At 37.0% G+C, this 22706-nt stretch overlaps 1 protein-coding gene across 2 annotated transcripts in view; it reads left to right on the top strand.

Moving 5' to 3' along the window:
* osbpl3b (oxysterol binding protein-like 3b) overlaps positions 1-22706 on the top strand; it is a 51140-nt gene that overhangs the window by 16183 nt on the left and 12251 nt on the right. The window contains exons 2-15 of one of the 2 annotated variants that reach the window (XM_030158738.1): positions 5311-5452; positions 8518-8634; positions 9279-9332; positions 12457-12570; positions 12805-12969; positions 13183-13306; positions 15471-15574; positions 16198-16290; positions 16393-16552; positions 18424-18554; positions 19233-19334; positions 20547-20684; positions 21330-21423; positions 21627-21871. In XM_030158738.1, the coding sequence (XP_030014598.1) occupies positions 5311-5452; positions 8518-8634; positions 9279-9332; positions 12457-12570; positions 12805-12969; positions 13183-13306; positions 15471-15574; positions 16198-16290; positions 16393-16552; positions 18424-18554; positions 19233-19334; positions 20547-20684; positions 21330-21423; positions 21627-21871 (1783 nt within the window). Of the gene's footprint in view, positions 1-5305; positions 5453-8517; positions 8635-9278; positions 9333-12456; positions 12571-12804; positions 12970-13182; positions 13307-15470; positions 15575-16197; positions 16291-16392; positions 16553-18423; positions 18555-19232; positions 19335-20546; positions 20685-21329; positions 21424-21626; positions 21872-22706 lie in introns of both variants that reach the window. The other variant, XM_030158739.1, reaches the window with a different exon arrangement.

Raw genomic sequence — 22706 nt, 5'->3', positions numbered from 1 at the left:
TGTAGCATAGAAGATAAAAGGATAAAATACAAGATAAAATATATAAAAGGTAAATAGGGTAGAATAAAAACTACCATAAGATGTGCAAACAAAATTTAAAAAATAATAAAATAACTTCTTAATATGTAAAAAAAAAAAAAAAAAAAAAAAAACATTCACAGTATGCAGCAACAGAACAGTACAGTTAAAGTGATGACCCTTTAACCTTTTTGTTCAGACAATATGAGATTTATTGCATTTATTTTCTGATGTTTTCTACCAGATTTCATTCAACACATGCCATATGTTTCTAACTGTTTGTGTTGCTTCTTGTCATGGGGTCAGGGGTCCCACTAAATAGTGACTTTAACCTTTAGAACCCATTTAGTTCAGCATCTAGTTTGCTTAGTCTTAAAAAGAAAATAAAAAACAAAGCTTCAGTGTGGAATTTGTGGCACTAACATTGTAGGAAAAGCAGAGTTGTACACAGGCGTGTATGGTGTCATGATGATACAGTTCTATGGCTCTGCCCATGTAAAAGTAAACTGGTTCTTAAAAATTCGCAAGTTGAACCCAGTCCAAATGTGCACTAAGATCTGCCCAGGACTAGCACTTGATTCACACCAGTGGAAAGATAGCAAGAGAAGATTTAATAATGCATGGGTACAACATCTATCACTGTCTCGCTTTATTACGTAAGTGATCACCTTCCCGTGCCTCAGGAAGTCGTGGCTTTTATTTTTAGGTTGTCTAAAGGAATAGTCTATACTGTGGTCATGTTGGTGAAAACTGGAAAGTAAATTAAAATGTAATTCACCAGTGAGGCTTTTCATTTTCTTTATAAAATTTAGTCAATACACATAAAGATTCACTTTTCTTGTTCCTGTTCTGTCTTTTTCTTCATTAAAATAACACTCGCTACACACCACTTATATACTGAACTAAAACACTCAAGAGCAGACACCTTTTCAAGTAAATCATCTGTTATTTTGTGGAGGAACATCTGGTTATAGAGCTATACCTTTAGTCAAGTGATTACATTATGAACAAGTGGTGCCAGGCACAACAAACCCCACCCCTCGCACATATTTCACCCAATATAAGTAAATGGGAAGATTTTTTTTTTTTTTAATTCATAAAAAATGTGAACTTCGACCTACTTTTCTCAAAATGTAATGATGTTCTGGGTCACTGGCAATCTATAAACTCGATTTGGTATGAATTCAACCAATAGTTTTGCTGCTAAAGTGTTAACAAACAAACAAGGGGTGTCAGACAAAACAAACCCCGCCCCTCACACGTATTGTAGCTTATTTTGGCATCGATCCAGCGGATGTCATCATGTCTATGCATGTGCTGGTGTCAGCATATCAATTGCCTCTTTATATGTGCCAAGTTTGAAGTAAATTGAAACAAAATTGATGTTTTATAGACATTTGAAATTTCACTCATTATAAGTAAATGAGAAAAAGAGAGTTTAAAAATTCATAAAAAATTGGAACTACTTTTCCCAAAATATAATCACATCTATTCTGGGTCACTAGCATTCTATAAACCCAATTTGGTATTAATTCAACCAATAATTTTGCTGCTAGAGTGTTAACAAACAAACAAACAAACTGAACCAAAAACAATACCCCTTGCCTCCCCTGTCGGGGTAATAGCAAACAGAAAATTTCTGAATTTTCATTTACCTGAGTATTATTCTGCAAATAAACTCCATTTAGACTAAACTTGTCAAAGAAGCTGTACCTTCAGTATGATGTAGTTAAGGAGAACAGCTCAGTTAGATTTTCTTAAAATAAGCCACAGCTTTAACTCTTAACTGCCATGAATACATTTCAGATTACACCAAACACATAAAATGTTCTTTTGAAGGCTGTTTAAATGTTGTACAATAGAACTCACTCAGCTCATACAGACTCAGTGATTCATTGTGAAGGTGAGTTTCGTTATTACAAAAGCCTCATAAATCCACATACAACATTCATCCCTGTTTTACTTGACTCTTTTGACTTCCTTTTCATTCACACATCATGTGTTACTATGTTTGCATCTGCTGTCTTCCCAGAGTATGTGTCCATGCGTGTTTGTGTTCATGCATTCATACATGAATGTAGAACTTTCCCTTTGGCCATTGTTCGCCTTTTGTTGTCCAGAGCTGTCAGTGTTCATGTGATCCTGTCCGCTTCTTTAGAGCAGCACACTGGACAAACACTCACTGGCTGTCAACATATCTGTTTTTCCTAAGCTTTGGTCTCATGCATGATTAACCTGCTCATTAGTATGAACCGCAAACACTTACTGTTTGCTAGACTGCTGTTGCCTGTGTCAATCATTTGTTTAAGTTCATATCTGTTTTTCTGTTTTTGTAAGTCTGTAAATGACAGCAGCAACTGTACAAACAACAACAACTGCCACGCTGAGCCCCTCTCTATCCATTGGAGTTTTATTGCTGTCAGTTACTGCATTTCTGCATTTGAGTAGGCCTTCATAGAGAAATTAGGGTAATTGTTGGAGCTCTGACATCTAATACTACTGTCACCCTGAAAGGCTGAAAAGTGGTGTTAAGTCAGATGAATCAGTTTCCTAAAAGATGACCATGTGACAGACCTGCACATAAGGGGCAGGATGAAATCATAAGATAATTAGATAGTCCTTCGAGAAGGAAAAAGGAAATTGTGCAAGATGTGCTGTTGGTGTCATCTTTTTGTTTGTCCTGACACTTTGATCTATTGTTTGTGATGCATTTTGTGAGATGTCCTCTGTCAGTGTGAACCACCATCTGTTGTCCACGAACAGAGAAATGGCGTAGGCCTGGCTGAAGGCTGTAGGTTTCAGATGACCATGCTTTTGTGTCCAAACATGAGAGGCTGTGGCCATTATGTAGCACAAAGCCCATGGATGCAGAGCAGGTAATGTGATTAACCTTGCTGATGCTTCAAAGTAGTAACAACACGTAGCATGTCCGGGTGGGCGGACACACTGCGTACATGGGTGACCATTTTGCATTTTTTCATGAAAAATTAATGTGCAGTGTAATGTTAAGTGGTTTCTAACTTAGCTACAGGCTAACCACAGGGTTGTGTAATTTATTGTCTATCGACCGCCTGTTATTGTACCATGATCATACTTGTGTTTAGTATTAATTTCAGATTCTATTCTATTCTATTTCAGAACTACTTCACTGTCTTTTTCATGGATGCCACGTGTAGCCAATAAACCATCCAAAAACAAGCAATACAATATAAAGTCAACTAAAATAGCCTTAAACTCCCATTATTTGTAGATTGTTTTACTTCTATGGATGTTAAAGCCTTTTTTCAGCCTCATTTTACTATTTTGATTTTTGAGCTTTGTAAATATGAAGGCAGTAGTATTGGGCAGCATAAATTTCAAAAGAAAAAAAGAAGACTACAATATAATTAGGATATTAAATCTCACAGATGTAATGTACTGTAATGATCCAGGAATTCAAGAAAGTTCAACCAATGACCTGCTGTTCTCATGTGGACTAACCTCAGTTCCACCCTACAGTGTGATTTACATACTCTGACAAGCTGTCACTCAGGATGCATTAGCAAATTCGGTTTTATGTGCTGACGTCGTGTGTTCAGTGCATCATCCTAATTGGTCTGTGTGATGTGTGGCAGTTGATGGGAGGCTGCTGTTTACTAAAGAGGCCCAATTATTTTCACACTCTGTTGAAGTGATAATAGTATATTTCACTGATGATATCACAGCTCACTGCATCTTCACATTTGACACTAGGGTTTTATGCCTCCATTATGTAGATGTCTGTGAAAATAGATCATCACTTTCAAAAATACAGAAACAATGATTCAAATTTAACGTAGACATACCTGGTTATGTAAGAATGGGAGTAGAATAAAAGGTTTATCATCATTTCATCACTTAAGTGGCAACTGTTTTGTAGTTTTCCAGTATGTGCTACTGCCACTTCTTCAATATGTGTTATAGAGAAATGTAGTTACTTATCCAAACTACAGGATGGTCCCCTGTTATAGTTTTCTTTTACCTTAACCTTGTAAAACCTGACCCATTAAAAACTAGTCACAAAATTCTATTTTTTTGGAATTTAAATGTTTATGAACCCTTTTAACATACTCCAAACAAAACATTTTGTCATACCATTTTGTTTATGATATTTTTTTTTTGTATCATATTTGATACATTGGGCATTTTGGCAACTTTATGCTCACAACAACGTTAACTTACTAGTAACATTTTGAAAATATCAAACATTTCAAGTATTTTTTTTTTTTTACATAAACGTTTTTACAGCCTTTTTTTATTTCCCTTGAATTTTGCTTATTGCAACTTTTTGAAAATTACCAAATACTTTCCTACAAAATGTGTGTTGGATGATTTAACATTAGCAGGCATTTTGAAAAGGCCAAAAAAAGCCTTTCTACTGTCTGTAGCAGGATGATAATCCACCAGGGGAGAGAAAACACGTATCGCGCCATATCAAACAAGTTTTTAAGGAAAGCATTGATCTTTTCGATAAGATAAAGGTCTTAGAACCTGGCATAGCAAATATGACACAAATGGTTTTATAGGGTTAAACTTTGGCATATGATAAAGTACCTTTACAACCAATTGTATACCCAAGAACACTTTGACTTCAGTCCTAACTAGCAGATTAACAGTCATTTATGTCAATGCATCACAGCTATAATAAGCCACTAAGAGCTGTTAGAGTAGCTGTACATGTCTTGTTTGACAAATTGCTTTAAATAACTAGTGCTTGAAATGAAATTTACTGATTTCTGTATCGAGTTAATTCATTCTAACACTTGAAAGTGGATGGAGCCACTCGCAACATTTACTTTGTAAACTCTCCCTACTATTTCAGTATTTTCATTGTGTCAGTTTTACTCATATAAAGACTCTAATTATGTCATTTGTCACCTGTTGGGGGTAAGAGGCAGCTATAACTCTATTTGTGGTTTAAGAGAGTATGATTCTTAAATGCTGACAGGTCAGCATTCTTCATAAAGGCTAAATGTGAATTATTTAAACTGATGGTATCTTCACTTCTACACCAATTTATGTCCCTCAGGCTTGTCTGTCAATTCAGTTTTTGCCGATGCTGAAAACTTGTCTCTGCAGCTCATCTCATTACATCCCATATTTCTGCTACTGAAGATGGAAAATCTAAACACTATAACGCCTTAATGCATTTTTTTTTTTTTAGCAAGACACAGCTAAAAGGCTTTTAGAGGGCTTCCCTATTAAAGCCATATTTCTCTCTGCACTTTTCTCTCCTCTTGACCCCATCTCACCCCTTTTTTTTTCTCAGTGGAGGAATGTTCCTGCAGCTCCGGTTGTAGTCTGCACAGTCTGGGGTGAGATGGGCTCAGAGGAGCGCAGTTCTGCCATGTCACAGAAGATCTCCTCCCTGTCACGCAGCAACAGCAGCTCCTCATCCAAACATGACAGCCGACAGGTAACACACACCAGTGGAAAACAATGCTTGACTCGTCCACACGTCACTGAAAACTTCCGGCTACTCCATCATGCATTGAAATAAGGCTCTGTGTTCATGTTACACTTGCAGATCCTTTGCCTGGTATTATGCATTCAAATCACATGCTATTTGAACAAAGTTTTTCCACTTTCTTGTTTCTCATTACAGAGTATTGCAAATAAAGCATCTGCCAGTCCGCAGGGATTTTTGTCTGTCGTGGGAATATAATGACCTGACAATAAATCCCCTCATTATACAAACTTTTGCTGATGGACCCTGTGGTTTTCTCCAATACTCAAGCGAGTTCCCAGTTGGCTTTTTAGAAATGTAAGCCCAAGGAGACAGCCAAATCTGAGCCTTTCTTTGCATTGTGAATCTTAAACAGCGCGAAACACTGACAACATGAAAGAGATTTTTGTGTTATCTGTCTCTGCCTAACTCCTAGACCAACACATTTCTTCTCTGTTTGCCATTAATTTCTACAATGCACTCTTTCAATACACAGAATTTTGATGATGGACCCTGTGGTTTTCTCAGATACTCAAGCGAGGCCCCATTTGGTTCTTTGTAAATGCCAGCCTTAGGAGACAACCACATCTGAGCCTCTGTTTGCACTGTACATCTCAAACTGCACAACACTACACACTGCCAACTTCACATAGACTTTTTTTCCTAATACCTGATTCTGCCTACGCTTTCTCCTCTATTTTCTCCTGAAATGGTTGAAAAAAGCTTGCAGTAAGTTTAAGTTCTCACTCTATCTTCTGTATTTTGGTGAAATTATTTTGCTCCTGAAATGGTTGAAAAAAGCTTGCAGTAAGTTTAAGTTCTCACTCTATCTTCTGTATTTTGGTGAAATTATTTTGCTATAGACAAATGAAAATGACTTGCCTTGAGTTCACTCTCTCTCACACACTTACACAAATTAGAGAAAACATTAATGCCATAAACACTGCTGTTGCATTTGGTGTGACCATCTGTAAACAACAGATTCAGTCAATTTTCATTACACACAACAGCTTTTCTGTTTGGAAATAACACTAATGAAGTTTCACTTCAGTCCTGCCCTGACATGAACATAATGGCTGCTCATTATTTTAGAGAAACAACTAATAGGGCTGTGACTCAGAGATATTTTCATTGTCTGACAGTTATAGGTTGGTTATTTGTGTCTGTAAAAGCCCAGCGATGAATTGGCCCTCATCCTGTTGGTAACAGATATTGGCTCCAGCATTCCCATAACCCTCCAGAAGATTAAGCCATTTGCAAAATGAATGAGTGAACAAATGAGAGTTATATTCTTCATTAGCTGAATAATCAATTAGCCTAAAATAAATGTCAGAAAAATAAAGCTTAAGATGAGATGGGAGGAAAAGAGGGAATATAAAGAGCTGCAAGACAAGATTTTAGACATTTTTTAAAGAAAAATTACTCCAACTCATTAATAATCAACAAGTAATGAATTGCAGCTTTCTCTACATACAGATTGTGCTACAGATCACCAATAATAATGGATAACAATAACGTGAAGGCAATCATCATAATCATGTTACTGCCAGACGTTTTTGACAGAACACTCCTGTAACATCCATACATTTTCTTCTGCTGTACAGTGTGTACAGAGCGTTCCAACACATTCCCACCTTATAAATGTGCTGAAAGCTATACTTTTATGTGTCAGTTATGTCACTTTCTATCTTAATATGTCTTGTGACCTTGAAGGACAGCGCTGAGGCAGTGTTTGACATGACTCACCATGTGACTATGTCAGACGGAGCGTATACGGAGACTGAGGGAGGGACCCATAGGACACGCCTTGTCCATCCCCCTTCAGATATGAGGGTTTATTTTAGACAGCCTCACCTCCAGCATTCAGCCGCTCTGACTGTTTGTTATATATTGGAACAGCCAGGGACATTCTGAGATAACATCAAAGTCACCTCAAAACTCTGCCAGTGTCCCCATAGTGAGCTATACGTCAGCATCGATAATGTTTATTACTTAAGCATTTCCTGTGTTATTATTGTCTCAGCACTTATGTAAACAAAAGTGACAACAACCTAAAATGATGCAATATTCTCTGTGTCTACTAATATATTACAAAATCCCCTGTTTATAATGTTTATGGTGCGGCTGCCGGCTGTTTTCCTGGAATTCTCACTGCTAAATGAGAACATGACAGGGCTACGTGGATTAGTCTATGATGAAATATCATCTTAATCTCTATATTTGCAGGGGATTTGGATCTGAGTGTTCTAATCTCAGTCAGGAAATGATTATTTTAAAGAGTGAGATTAGACAGGTAAGCTAATTTTGTAAATGGGACCATGAGGTAAAAGTAGTCTGACAATGGACACCAAAACATCAGTAATTAAATGCTTAAATCTAGGCCGACTTTACTGAACACTGATACGCCTCTGAGATAACAGTCTCCCAGTGACACACTGACTCTGCATGGAAAACAAACTTCAAATGTAAACTGTATCAACGGCTACACATTATAATATATTATGTTGTTGACTCTGGCCTTGACCTTTGTGTTTGGATGATTTGTTCAATTTATGTTACCAAACCTCTGCACCTTTTTTTTTGTTTGTTTCATATTTTTATTGATGTGTGTACAAGAAAGTGAAAGGTACATGCCAATACCATGGCACACTGATGTCAGCATTAACCAGGTTTGTAAACACCATTACTTTTTGAGTTGCATATTTTTTTAGGAACAAATAACAATGAAACCTGACAAACAATACAATGAAAAGAATACTAAGACATAGTCTGGTGATGTAAACATAAGAAAATAAATAAATAATAAAGGAAAATTTAAAAAAAAAAAAAAAAAAAAAAAAAAGGAGGGGGAAAGGAATTACGTTGTCTCAAAAAAATCCATAAACGGTTGCCATTTATTGTAGAATTTGTTCAAGTTTCCTCATTTTGAATCAAACCTCTGCACCTTTGACCTCTCCGCAACTTTGATCTGCACGCATGCCTGCAAGTGTTCAGCCGTATCTGTTTGTCATCTAATAAACCATTTGTGCCCACAGGACAGCTGGGAAATAGTGGAGGGCCTACGTGGAGGCTTCAGCAATGTCCAGGAACCTCAGAAACAAGAGGGCTACATGTTAAAGCGGAGAAAGTGGCCCATGAAGGGCTGGCATAAGGTAAAACACGGTTGTATTTCATTTTCTCACCTCTCAGAGCAAAATAATGGCACTTGACAGTCAGAAGTAATTTCCATTTCCTCTGTTCAATCCATCCATTTCAGGTTCCCTTGACAAAAAAAACTTGCTGACATCACTTATTTGTGTTTTAAACTAATTGAATGAGCTTATACAGTCGATGATTTCACCAACAGAAGAGTCACATGTGACCCGGGTCATGGCCTGTTCATGGTCTTCCTAAAAGCTTTCACCAGGATGATATTGTCTAGCGTTCTTGTTGTTCCACTAGAATGCATTAGCTGATGGCCTGGTGGTTAATAGTACTGTATACATTTAGTATCGACTCAGTCAGAGCTCTTCACATCTTTGCACTTTCAGTAGTCTGATTCTAGTGATGTACAATAAGAGCAGGAGCAATAAAAAACACTTTCACTGGCAGAAGCAGAAGGATTACAAAAGAATGAGAGGAAGAATAATAAGGGCAGACACATATAAGACAAGTCAGACATGATAAATATCTCGCTGCACAGATACTAACATCATACATTGATGAAAAGCTGACTCTGTCATGATCACAACAGTGACCTCAGCTTTGCCATGAGGGATGTCGCTATTGTTCATTCATTGTTCCTCTTCCTCTGCAGAGATACTTTTTCCTGGACAAGGGCATTTTGAAGTATGGCAAGTGCAACGCTGATGTGAGTACAAAAGACCACTGGCTACATGTCGTGCACTTGTCAGTGGCAGAAGATTACAAAGCAGATGTGTCTTTTGTAATATTCCTGTTCTTGGCAGCTGTCTCTCTCAGAATATCTGTCTGCGCCTGTAGGCTCACGAGGCTGCTGTTCCTTTACTGTCTCTTTTTCAATTACAGGAATCACACAATGCATTTCAGCTGCCACTCTCACATAAGTATATATCAACATTTCAACACCATTTCAACTCCCTTTACAGAGGCCCACCAAAATTTAGTTCTGTTGCTTTATCATCCACCCTTTTCATGGAACTTTCTGCCAAAAGTGTAAAAACTTTCTGTTCAAAGATTTAAACAGCTGCCGGCAAGGAAGAACATCTACCAATCTGAAATGTTTCATGCATTTGAAGCACTCACCCTGTCAATACATTTTAATGATTCACATAGAATGCTGTTTCTCTGTTTTTCAGTGGTATCAGATATGAACTATTTGGATGTTTAGAGTCTCCTTAGTAAACATGAATAAACCCTCATGTTCCTCAACATGGATTCAACAATTAAACCCATATTGTTTGACAAATGGCAGTGGTTGTGGACATAGTTCATGATATATTTTGTAAAAAAAAAAAGTCATTTTTTCATCAGTTTTCTCTGTTTTGACATAGTAACCATTGAATTTACTCTGAGCTTTTATGAAAATTTATATGTAGGTGAATGAAAAATAAGAAAATACCTTATTTTCACTGAAAGATGCAAAATGCAGTGGATGATATTCTAATAAAATGTAATAATTCACTCAGGAAAGGTTAAATATAGAGAAAAATTCATTTGGAAGTTGCTACAAAATAGTTCTAGGTCTTTAAGGGTTGGAACAGAAAAAGTATAAAGCCAAAATGCAGACCAACATTAGACCTCATGTGAAAAGAAGCATCCTCTAGTTTCTTTATTTCGCTAAATAAAGAAAGCTATTCACTATGTTGTTAGCTAATTGACGACAGCAACCTAAACTACAACGGTTCAATCATGGCTCAAATGTAACCCTAACTCTAACCATTAAGTAGGTCACCGGTGACTTGGTGAATGTTAGAAGGTTAAACACACAGCATTAACACTATCGAGAGAGGAAAACAAGCAGGGGAAATGCTAGAACCTGAAAATGCACACCCTTCCCTGCAGATCCTCTTTTCTCTGCTCATAGTTTCCTCTGAATTAGGGCTGGGCGATTTTACATTCTTAGATACTGACTGATCTGGTCTGGTTTCTAAACTCTGACATGCACTAAGTCCATTTTACACAGATGGCTCTCAGAAACAACGATGTAAAATAAAATGTCAGAGTGTAAAAACATTTTTGGTTCATTTTAAAACTCCAGTGGGACAAATTAGGCTGCCGCAGTCTAGTAATGAAGAAGAACCACAGAAGCTTCTATAAATGTGCAACACACTGTCGGGAAAATATGGACTATGTTGACTTCATCTGATTAGTTTTAGGTTTGATTCTAGTTATTGCCAAAATATTACCGTAAATCAGTCCAGTTGTTAGTCAAATAGCAACAACAAAAAGCCATCGTACCACGTCTATGTCCTCCAGAAACCAGACAACTATATTTTGTTTGTAACTCACCTACGTTTTGTAAGAGGTAATTCAGATTGCATGTCATGATCCTACCCAAAAATATTGTTCTTTTGGTAACATCACACAGGCTTTTTCTGAATATGACAATAGATGATAGTCTGATGCATCATGACAGTGATTACTTACTACAGCTGTAAATCACCCAGTTTTATTTCTCTCTGAACTACAGGGTGTCCCATAAGTCTCCATACATAGGAAAAATAAACGTTTCTTGACATAAACCATTTTTATTTATATAATATGCTCTATATGAATGCCATTTTGTCAGGAACACATTTCAATGCGTGTCCTCCACTGCTGAAGAACTATAAAGAAGAAATATAAAGAAATACATGTTAGAACCATATGTATTATGTCTCCTATGTATGGAGACTTATGGGACACCCTGTAGAGAGTCCTGCCCCATGTACTGTGCCATATAGGATACTTTTGATAAAAAAAATTAAAAAAAAATTTAAAAAAAAACTGAATTAAGAGATATACATTTTTCTGTCCTGTCGAATTATGGTTTCAGTCGTACATATGTCTGTAAATGTAAAAAAGTAATCTCACATGTTAACACTAGAAGCACTCGGAGAGCGCAGACCTCCGCCAAGGCTGATCAGTGGCCCCCCCCATGGGCCCCCCCACGCCAAGGAGGTTATGTTTTTGCCAGGGTTTGTTTGTCTGTCTGTCTGTTTGTCTGTCCGTTAGTGTGCAACATAACTCAAAAAGTTATGGACAGATTTTGATGAAATTTTCTGGTCTGCACCCCCCTGTGGGCCCCCCCACCCCCGATCACCACCAAAATTGAATCATTTCTTCCTTATCCCATTTCCAACAAACCCTGAAAATTTCATCAAAATCTGTCCATAACTTTTTGAGTTATGTTGCACACTAACGGACAGACAAACAGACAAACAAACAAACAAACCCTGGCAAAAACATAACCTCCTTGGCGGAGGTAAAAATTGTTGCTTGTTGTAAAGATAGTGAAGTTTAGTTGAATGTGAAACGACTCAGTGCATGCGTCACATCAGCAACATGTTACCTTGTTCACCAAAAAAGAGTGAAAACATATTGGAAGAAGTGAAAATCACTACAGTTCATAATCATGTTGAGATCTGCAGAGACATCCTCATCAGCTCTCAGCAGCGTGGGTAGATATAAAGTTCAGATGAGATCACTTCCACAACAGTTTTATGACAGACTGACCCCTTGACTTATAAAATTATCTTTCAAAGATGCATCATGAGCAATCGATTGCCTCTCTATTACCTGTGATCTGGATTTTCTAAAACTCGACAACAGACTCAAAGAGATGTGCAGAATTCTAGCTTCCTCTCTGGTCAATAGAGTTACAAAAGGCTGTGAGATTATTATGGAATTTTTTACTCAAAGATGTCAAAAACGCTACTATCAGGCACCAAATAACAGCATTTTAAAAACACCCTGTTGTGTTTGTGTAAAGTCCAATCGATATATTCATAACGATAACTTCTGTTGACTTACAGATCGAGAAGGGAAAGCTGCACGGTTGTATTGATGTGGGTCTCTCTGTCATGGCTATTAAGAAGAAAGCCAAGTGCATTGATCTTGATGCTGAGGAAAACATTTATCACCTGAAGGTAAACCACAAGGCTAGTGAATTTAAGGTATTCCCTGCAGAGTGACAGGAAGTGAAGTAAACTATTATTATTCAGATCACTCTCTTTTAATTTGATTTTGTTTTCAAATGACTTTCAAATGACCCTTTAATTTGTGCATGTCAGAGAGTTTTCAATGTGTGCTTTACCATTGACCCACCTCTGTTGCTTCACTCGTCCTTGTGTTGATTTTTGATTGTCGTGTGTGCTCGGCAGATTAAGTCACAAGAGCTGTTTGATGAATGGGTGTCCAAACTGCGTCACCATCGAGTCTACCGGCAAAATGAGATTGCTATGTATCCTAACGAGAAGGCCTTCTTCTACCCACACTACCCTTCCCCCAACTCCCCGGGTGTGGTGGAGAATGCCTCTATTAGAAAGGTATATGTGCAAACTGTTACCAAAAGCCATAACTGCTACCTCTGGAGGGGTCTGTAAAGCAGCATCTCATAAAATCCTTTGTCCCACAGCACATTTTTACTGTGTTATATATTCTTTCATGATTTTACTGAAGTCAGAGCAGCTCTACTGAGGGAGTTGATAGAGAAAACAAATTGTTATTGGGCTGTCCTTTGGGTCTGTTTGTTGTTGCAGTGCATGTCTATACGTAGACAGTCCACTGTGCATTCTGCAGGAGCCTTCCCTGTTGGCTGCAACAGTCAGGCCAAGGTAGCCGCTTGGCTCCAGTCTTCTGATGACATGGACAAGTGCTCAAAAGGTGAGATAGCAGTGCACTCATAATACATTTTCAAGCACTCCGCAGTGTGTGGTGCACACTTTTTTATACAATTACCCCGCCACCTGAAGGGGAGGCAAGGGGTATTGTTTTTGGTTTGGTTTGTTTCTTTGTTTCTTAGTTTGTTTAACACTCTAGCAGCAAAACTATTGGTTGAGGTCATACTAAATTTGGTTTTTAGATTTCCAGTGACCCAGAATAGATCTCATTACATTTTGGAAAATGTAGTTCAAAGTTTCAATTTTTTATGAATTTTTAAATTCTTTTTTTTTCCCCATTTACTTATAATAGGTGAAATGTCTGTAGCAGTACAACTATTGGTTTAATTCATACCAAGTTTGGTTTTTAGATTGCCAGTCACCCAGAATAGATGTCTTTACATTTTGGGAAAAGTAGGTCAAAGTTTAAATTTTTCATGAATTTTTTTAATCTTTTTTCCCCCCATTTACTTATAATGGGTAAAATTTCACATGTCTATAGCAGCAAAACTATTGGTTGAATTCATACCAAACTGACTTTATAGATTGCCACTGACCCAGAATGGATCTAAATACATTTTGGGAAGAGTAGCTCAAAGTTAAATTTTTTTAATGAATTTTTAAAATCTTCCCATTTACTTATAATGGGCAAAATATGTGCGAGGGGTGGGGTTTGTTGTGCCTGGCACCACTTGTTTTATCTGCATTCATATACACTGTTGGCTCTGTAATGATAGATAAATAAATAAAAGTTAATGAATATTACTGAGATTTTGGTTTCTTAAACAAATAATATTACAAAACACCTCTATCAATAATGAAATTCGTAAGTTCATACTGAGCTCAACTTTACATATTGACAAAATTATGAGGGCAAAGTATTTGAGATTAGGGTTGCAGCTAAGCATTACCTCTGGGCTATTTTCTGATTAATCACTGAGTTGTTTGCTTGATGAAATGTCAGAAAATGGAGAAAAAATGATCAACAAGATGTCCACAAATGTCGTGTACAGAAACACTGAGTCACCTCAGTTCTACTTCACAGTATTCAGCATTTTCTCTTCCTGCTGCTGCATGTAAAATAATAAGGAAGTTTAATAAATATGAAGGTTAAACTTATTGTGTTTGTTTTGATATAATGTAGCAAAAACCAGAATAGAATAAGTAGCCTACTAAATGAGCAAATTAAAGAAAAGACTGACAAAATAATGTACAAAAATAAAGCACATAACCAACAAAATTAATAATACATTAAAACCTGATTAGAATTTTTTTTTTTTGCCAGATGTTGGTTGTAACATACCTACAGCTCACATGTGTTTTTTGGACAAACAGAAGAAAGACCATTACAGTGGCACTGAAAAGAAGCAGGTGTTTATGTTAGGAATCACTTCAGTGCTTGCATTGACTGATTAAAACACACCCTTGTGCAGCAACATTGAAAAATGAGAATGAAATATATTGAAACGCATCAATAATAGATGTGTATCCAAATCACGTTTAATAAAGATTCACAGCTCTCTAGTAGGATGTAATATGCACTTTATGTTTACTTGCTACATTTTACTCTCCTGATATCTACAAAGTTAAATACATGTAATAATTAAATAACATCCTGCAAAGGTTGTGACTTGATGGTTGAAAAATTCAGTGTGTGAAGGTGTGAGTTCTATTCAGTGATTTTATCTGTAGCTGTAAGTGATGGATGGTCTGACCTTGGTGCTTCTACCTTTGTGCTCCCGGTTCAGTAATTCGGTCATTTTAATGAACCTGTCTTCCCACTGTCTCACAGTATTTGCAAGTAAAGCAGTACTGGCATGTTGGGTTTGTTTATTGAAGAAGGAAGCGGTAATGCTGCACTATTGCAGTTATTGCTGCCCCTCACAGATGAAGCACTGACTCATCTTTTTGTTGGAAATGCAACGTTTTGTAGCCGCTCTGTTTTACCCCAGTGAATCCCATCTGGACAAATAGGCGCAGGACATTGAAATGAAAAACTGAATGTCACTTTATGGTTGACCAGGCATTTTTACAGCTTATTCTAAGAGGCAGTTGGGGGAAAATCAATCTACTTTCAGTTTGTACACTGCTACTTTTTCTTGTTTTTCTTGCCTCTCACTATGTATGTCACGTCCACTGCCTTTTTACATTTCCTCTCCACTCCACAGACTTATCGGTATGTGAGGCCTACCTGCTGGAGCTCACCCACCTACTGCAGAGTATGGAAGTCCTCCACCGCACATATTCAGCTCCATCTATTCAGGCTCTGCAGGTCAATACTCTCTATCACCTACCTGTAGTTTAGTCATCATATATCATACCTGTCATTCAGAATTTAGTCTGAGCATGAATTATTTTTGTAAACGTCAACTAAATCATTCAATAATCTTCTCATTTCTCATTAATATTAAGCCACAAAAAAACTATGAGCATTGATTTCCTCTTTTCTATCAGTTAGATTAACTAATTGTTTGGATGGCAACAAAGGTCGTAGCCCAAAGTTACCCTGAGGATAAACTGCTCTCCAATGTTACAGAAAATGAGAGTAAAAATGTCCCTTTTTAATGGATCTGCTCCAAAATTTAAGAGGTTTGTCCTTGGCCCTGTAGACTCAACTCTCATATAATTCAGTGCAGCCTTTTTTCAGTAATTTGACAAAAAGTCAAACATTCTTAGCAGCAGAGGTATTAATATAAGATAATTCCATTTCTAAAATAACTTGCCCTTTGTCTTCTTGCTAAGTTTTTTTCTCCACCAATATTTTTGTTGACCTTCAGTTATCTCTAAATTTAGACCTGCTGTCATTATCTCTGCCAGTTTGCTGTTTGCTTTTAAAATACTTTCCCAAAAGAACAAGTCGGATGTCTGAAGTGTGTCTTTTTCTTTGTTCATCAGGCATCTACATTTGAAAGCCCTAAAAAAGAAAAAAGACTCCAGAGGAAATGGCGCACTAAAAACTACAACAAAGACGTCAAAACCACTTTGCAGGTAGAAAAAGTGTCAGTGAAGTCTGACAGTACTTCCTGTCATTAATATTTAATTTGATTTACTGCTCATGTAACCTCTACCGCTGTTCCTGATGTAATGTAGGTTCCCAGCTGCATTTCCTCTGGATCTATACGCCTACATGCCTCGAACCCCAACCTCTCCACTGCTGCTCTGGCCAATGATAAAGCTGATCCTGAATCTCTGGATTCTCCTTTTGACGTGGCAAAGCTGCAGGAGGACTTCTGCCGTGTTGCCTCCAACTGTGAGTTCACCTCAGTTTCTCCTTCAGATGCTTCACAGTACATTGGCTGTTACATTCACTGTATTGTTCAGTACACCTCATTGTGCGCTTAATGATCTAGTTTCCCAGCTGTCATTGAGCATAAAGAGGGTTTTTTCTCTGTCAAAAGTTGGGAAACACCTAATCTTTTATAGGTTTTGACATACACATGCATTTTTCTTTTTCTATATGCAACAAATTAGGTGATTTAAAGGTACGAAGTTACCATAAGCAATAACAGTAGATAATGGATAAAATACATGTAGTGATGTCGTATTCCACTTCACAAGGTTTTCAGAACATGCTAACTCATTATATACATGTAGGTTCAACCCCTATAAATCATAATTAAATGCACTGATGTATGAAAAATAAGGCATAGCTGTCATTCCATACTTTAACACCAACTAAAACAATGACCTGAAGCACTCGTCTAAAACCCAGTCAACTGGAGGGTTATTTATCATGGAATGCCCTGCCCAGTCACCTGACCTAGATCCAGATGAACTGGATTGCAAGGTCAGAAAGAAATATCCAACTACCCGAGAACACCTTTGAGAAGTTTAACAAGAAGCAAAGTATTTCAGTTTAATGTTTGAGTGAACTGTGAAAGAGTGTGGAACTGTAACTGCTAAAGGCATTTTTTTTTCAGTGAAAATAATGTTTTAACTGTTTTGTACCAATATCTGTACATTTATATTATACATGTTAGGTCAAAATACCTCTTCATATTGTGAAATTACTTAGGTTGTTGTAAATAAGTAAAGGAACATGCATGTGTTTCTCAAAAATGATAAAAGACTGGGTGTTCTCAAACTATTCACAAGCCCTGAATAAGGTTAACTCAGATCTTAGTTGCGTAATCGTCTACATGCCAACATCTGTATCAGGTTTAGCTCCTTTTGACACTCCTCCACAGTCATTTTAATTTTTCTAGAACTTAGTTCAGTGACTTTTTCCCATTTCATGCCTTTATTATGGAATAATTGTTAGAATAATCACAACTTGAGTGAAAACACAAGCTGGTCTTATTTGTCTTAACTTATTAGATTAAATGTGAAATGTTTTGCATGTTTTGGTTTGATTTCATTATTTTTTTATGTTGAACTGTGTGTACAGATCTCCCTAAAAAAAATGAGATTTTATTCTTTCATTTGACCACATCCACATTCTACGTATATCCCTGACACAGAAGATTTCATAGATGTAATTTACAAATTGCAACTTTGCAAAAATGCATTTCATCAAACAGTTCATTTACTTCTAATACATCTGACTAGCTGTCTAATTTGGAAACCAGACAGGACTGCCATGATGTTGTTTATGAAGAATGGAGCTGACAATGGTGCAGCGATTACAGCTGTTAATTACTGACAAACTGCTCTGTCTTTTGGATTCTGATTATGTGTTCTCTTTTAACAAATCCCCAAGACTGATACAGGCTTCAGTTTTCCTGCACTTCTCATTTAAATGTATATGTGGATATCTGTTGACTGACATGGCATAATGAGAATGATTTATTTTTTATGTAACACCATCACAGTTGCAAATTTTCTGTAAAAGTTGCCCTGGGGAACGACGGTCAACTTGATTAGCATTTAAATTGGCCAAAATTATGCACATCCAAAATTATGAAACGGAGTATTTGTGAAGGGTTTAATCAGATACAGTGGCAACAGGGTTGTTGTGAGAGCATTTCAATAATTATGCCTCCAAACACTTATTATAAACTGCATGGTGATATGAATGTTGTGAAACAGCATTTGTGGGTTATTGTGTTATAATAATCAAATTTTCACAAATTACATCTTGCGTTGTATAACAGACTTTAACATGATCTCTTCTTATTGTAGTGCACACCACAATGAAGTCAGCGTTAGCTTCACTAACATCGGAAAGAGAGAGATTAAGACAGTGTGCGGACTTTGAAACCTGCCCCCCTACCTCACCACAGGTCGTTGGATTGAAGAATGCACTGGCGACGGTACGTGGAATATCACGAGACGCAGACAGACATGTTCAGTAGAAGTGTATTAGGTATTTCACTCTGTTTCAGGACTTGTACACTCCTCTTTGATGCCCTGTCCTCCCACACCAATTGTCAGGCATGACTCATTGACAAATTCTTAGAGGACTGGTAGCGGCTGGTGTGATGTCTGCCCACCCGAACAAGGCCATGCTCCATAGTCATGTATCCATGTCTGTTACCTCCCACTTTAAGTCTTTTTCTATTTTCTCCCTTTGATTAAACACATTCATTGTCAAACTGACTTTTTTGTCACATTAGGGCAACTTTGCGTTCTACGCCTGCACATTTCACTGGCTTTAAATAGCCTGATGGGCGCCAGCATTTCATCATGATTACTCAGCTCCTACCTACTCCACACACACAAGATCACTAGTGTATTTTAGGTGGATGATTAGTATGTTTTGGGCCCCCATAGCATTATTGTCTGAGGTCCTCAGTGATATAACAAACATATTTCTTCATCGTAAGAGGCTGAAAGGAAACACACTTTAAAGATATAAATCAGGGAGGAAGATTCAAAACTTCCTGTAGTGATGAGCAACTGCTTATGTGAGAAGTTCAGGTTTTTGGTATTGAAAGTGTTACTGGTTGGGTGTGTCCTATAAACAATGTTTACGCTGGTTGTGTTTCCAGGCTTTAGCCCAGAACACTGAGCTGAGAGAGCGCCTGTGCAAGATTCACGCTGAGTCCCACATCGTAGAGCCCACACTAATAAATCTCACTGCCCCTGTGCAGGTGGGTGCAGGAATGCAGTGACTATACTCCTTTTCAACCACCATCATGATTATTATTATCACCCTCTTTTTTTTTTAAGTCTAGAATTTGTCATAGAATGAATGAGCTGTCCTTCCCTCTCATCTACATTCAACAAATGCTCTCCCCTTACCCCCTGTTTTGTCTTTTCACTTTGTTTTAATGATCATAGCCATTTAAAAAAAGTGGAAAAAAAAATCACCTTTCAGGCATGTAATAAGAAAGACAAAACGTAAATAACAAATGCTTGCTCTGACAAACTGCATGGCTCAGAGGAGGATTTTGATCTACCTGCCACATTATAGTCTCCTAGCACTCTTGGCTTATGTTATTGGATTTGCTGACCAGAAAGTGCAAGCTGATCTAGTTAATCATGTCCCTGGAAATTTGTTGAACATCGAGTGCAAAACTAATGTGGCTCCTCTGAGATATCTACTGACTAATTAATCTGCTCTAGCAGTAACAAAGCGCATAAGGGTTTGCACTTGTCTGTTTGTATGCTTGTTTGTGCATGTTTTTTTTCCCTAAATTATTTATAAATGCTTTGAATTTTCTTTGAATATGCATCTTGTTTTGTGTCAGCATCAACACTGCATCAGAACACGGGTGGGTTTGCACATCATCTAAAAACTCAGAATTATCAAGAATGGGAGCCATGGTTTATACTAGGAGTAGAAATCAGAGTAACACAAAAGATAATAACAATGTGTTAATTAATGATGGTGCCACAATACAGCAATATAGACTATGATATCTCATGATGTATGGAAATGACAACAAGGACTTAGGTATTTACCCACTGGATTCTGGTGTCATTGTTTCAGTGAGATAAAATAAGGCACAACAAAGTCTATAGAGTTTTTGCAAAGTGTGTCTTTATTAAAAACGCACTGACTACAGCTTCCATGTCAACATATGTTATGGAAATGTAATGATATTTGGCACCAGTGCCTCATTAATATACAGTAAGAGAAAGACCATCATGCTGTCCATTAGGTCTTATAATGTGGAGACTTTTCCAGTATGAGTGTCTTTATATAAAATTTCCTCTCTTTATACTGTATAATTGATGATTTTTTTCAGTTTATTGTTCTTTTCACCAACATGCTTTGGTTCCGTTGTCTTGTTGCGTCCCACCCATCCTGGCTGTCCTTTCCTGTTTTTAATTATCACTGTGGACATTATGTCTCATAGAAACAGGAATCTGTGGATGAATCCCGTCCCCTCATACACCAGGTTTCCAACGAGAGCCGAGCTTCGATCGCAGAGTCTTTATCCGAGTTCTTTGATGCACAGGAAGTTCTGTTGTCTGCCAGTTCATCTGAAAATGAGGTAAGTGTTCAGTTCTGATCAGTTCATTTAGTGATGTAAATCTTGAACCAGACAGCAGATAAACATTGAGTGAGGCGGCATAATGTAATTAATTACTGTTCATGTCTGAGTAATTTGTCTTTATACCAGCTACACTGCAGCTTTTCTTTGGTAAGAAGTACATGATGAACTGGAGGAGAAATGAATCCAGTTTTAAACAAAAGCACATTAAGCTATTCTTGGTAATATCATCAGTTCTGGCTAAAAATGTGCCTGTGATCTTTCTATTGTTTCATCACAGGAAAAAAATCGTGCCTTTCAACTGAGCATTAAACCTGACATATGAATGGCATCATTAACAGAGTGTTTTTATAACAAGTGTCAGAAAACAAGGCTGTCCTCACTTGTTTCATTCTCCTCTCCTTTAAAGCGCTCATGCAGACTTCCAGATCAGATGGAACAGAAATAATGTGAAAATGAATGTTAATTACTTTAATCTAAAAATACAGCAAGCTGAGGTGCAGATTTGTCAGTCGGTACTAAGGGATCAGTCATCACTAGTGCATTGCATTTTCTACTGACGTGACAGGATGTACAAAGAGACCTGGTATTAAATTCCTATCTGTGATCTCTTTGCTCAAGTTTTAATGTGGTTTTTTTTTTAAGGTGTCAGAAGATGACTCATACATCAGTGACATTAGTGACAACATTTCCATGGACAACTTCAGCAATGAGACGGAAAGTGAGAGACCAAACTCAGGTAAACTTTTAGAGAAAGAAAACTGCTGTCTTGATTTTTTTTTTTTTTTTTTTTTTAGAGCTGCATTAATTTGGAAATAGGGCCTATCACAGTAGTTGTAATACTGACAAATATAATTACTTCATTAACATATTTGCTGTTGGCATGCATGCCACAAAGGACCTGTGGATGCCCTTCCTGACCTCTTGTACCATCTGTTCCAGGCTCTGTGGAAGAAGGCACCGTCCTCTACCAGCGTCGTTCCTGTCTGCCCTCACCCTGCCCCAACAACAGCACCATCAGCCTGTGGAATATCCTCAGGAACAACATCGGCAAAGATCTGTCCAAAGTGGCAATGCCGGTGCATCTAAATGAGCCCCTCAACACCCTGCAAAGACTGTGTGAAGAGCTGGAGTACAGTGAGCTGTTGGACAGAGCTGCAAACACACAAGACCCCTTTGAACGCATGGTGAGGCGTTTACTGCCGTCATGGTTGACCGTGGGATCAGTCATGTTGGTTAGATCACATATTTGCTCCTAATTCTCTGGATATACATTTTTAGTTGAGACTTTATTTATTTATGTATGTATGTATTTATTTATAATATATTTGCTTTTTGTTATTCATTTTTGTATTTGTTTTTTTTACGCTGAGACATTTATACATTAGTTAAGTTACTTAGTTTGATTGAACTAATTTTGTTACTTTTGATGTAATGTTGTGAAAACAAACATACAAATGAACACAATAAGCACTAAATCAACAAATTGAACAAAAATATGAGCAAAATAAAAATTAAATTAACTAAACTGAAAAAAAAAAGCACTAAATCGACTAAAAAATAATAAATGAGCAACAGAATGAACCAAATGTGAACAAAATAACAAACAAGGTGAATGGAAATGACCAAAGTACCAGAATAAGCAAAAAGAACTCAAATAAACAACATAACTAACAAAAGAATAGAAAAAGGATAAAATACCCAATGAAATTAACAAAGAAAGAATAAAATAAACAACAAAAGGACCAAAAATGAACATAATAAACACCCAAATGAACAAAAAGAACACAAATAAAGGAAATAACTACCAAAATAAACAAAAAAATTAAAAAAAAAAAAAAAAAAAAAAAATTACCACAAAAATGAACAAAAAAATGCCTAAATAATAAACAAAATTAACAAAAAGTGAATAAATTGGTAAATACAATTAATGAAAATGGACAAAACAAGAATCAAAAAGATTAAAGACCAAAAATGATGGACAGGAAGCAATGAGATGTACAAAAAAATGCATAAAATAAG

Source organism: Sphaeramia orbicularis, chromosome 16 (genome assembly GCF_902148855.1).
Source record: "Sphaeramia orbicularis chromosome 16, fSphaOr1.1, whole genome shotgun sequence".
In the NCBI taxonomy this organism is placed as follows: Eukaryota; Metazoa; Chordata; class Actinopteri; order Kurtiformes; family Apogonidae; genus Sphaeramia; species Sphaeramia orbicularis.
The sequence above is the reverse complement of the archived record's forward strand: the minus strand, read 5'-3'. Positions and strand labels throughout refer to the sequence as shown.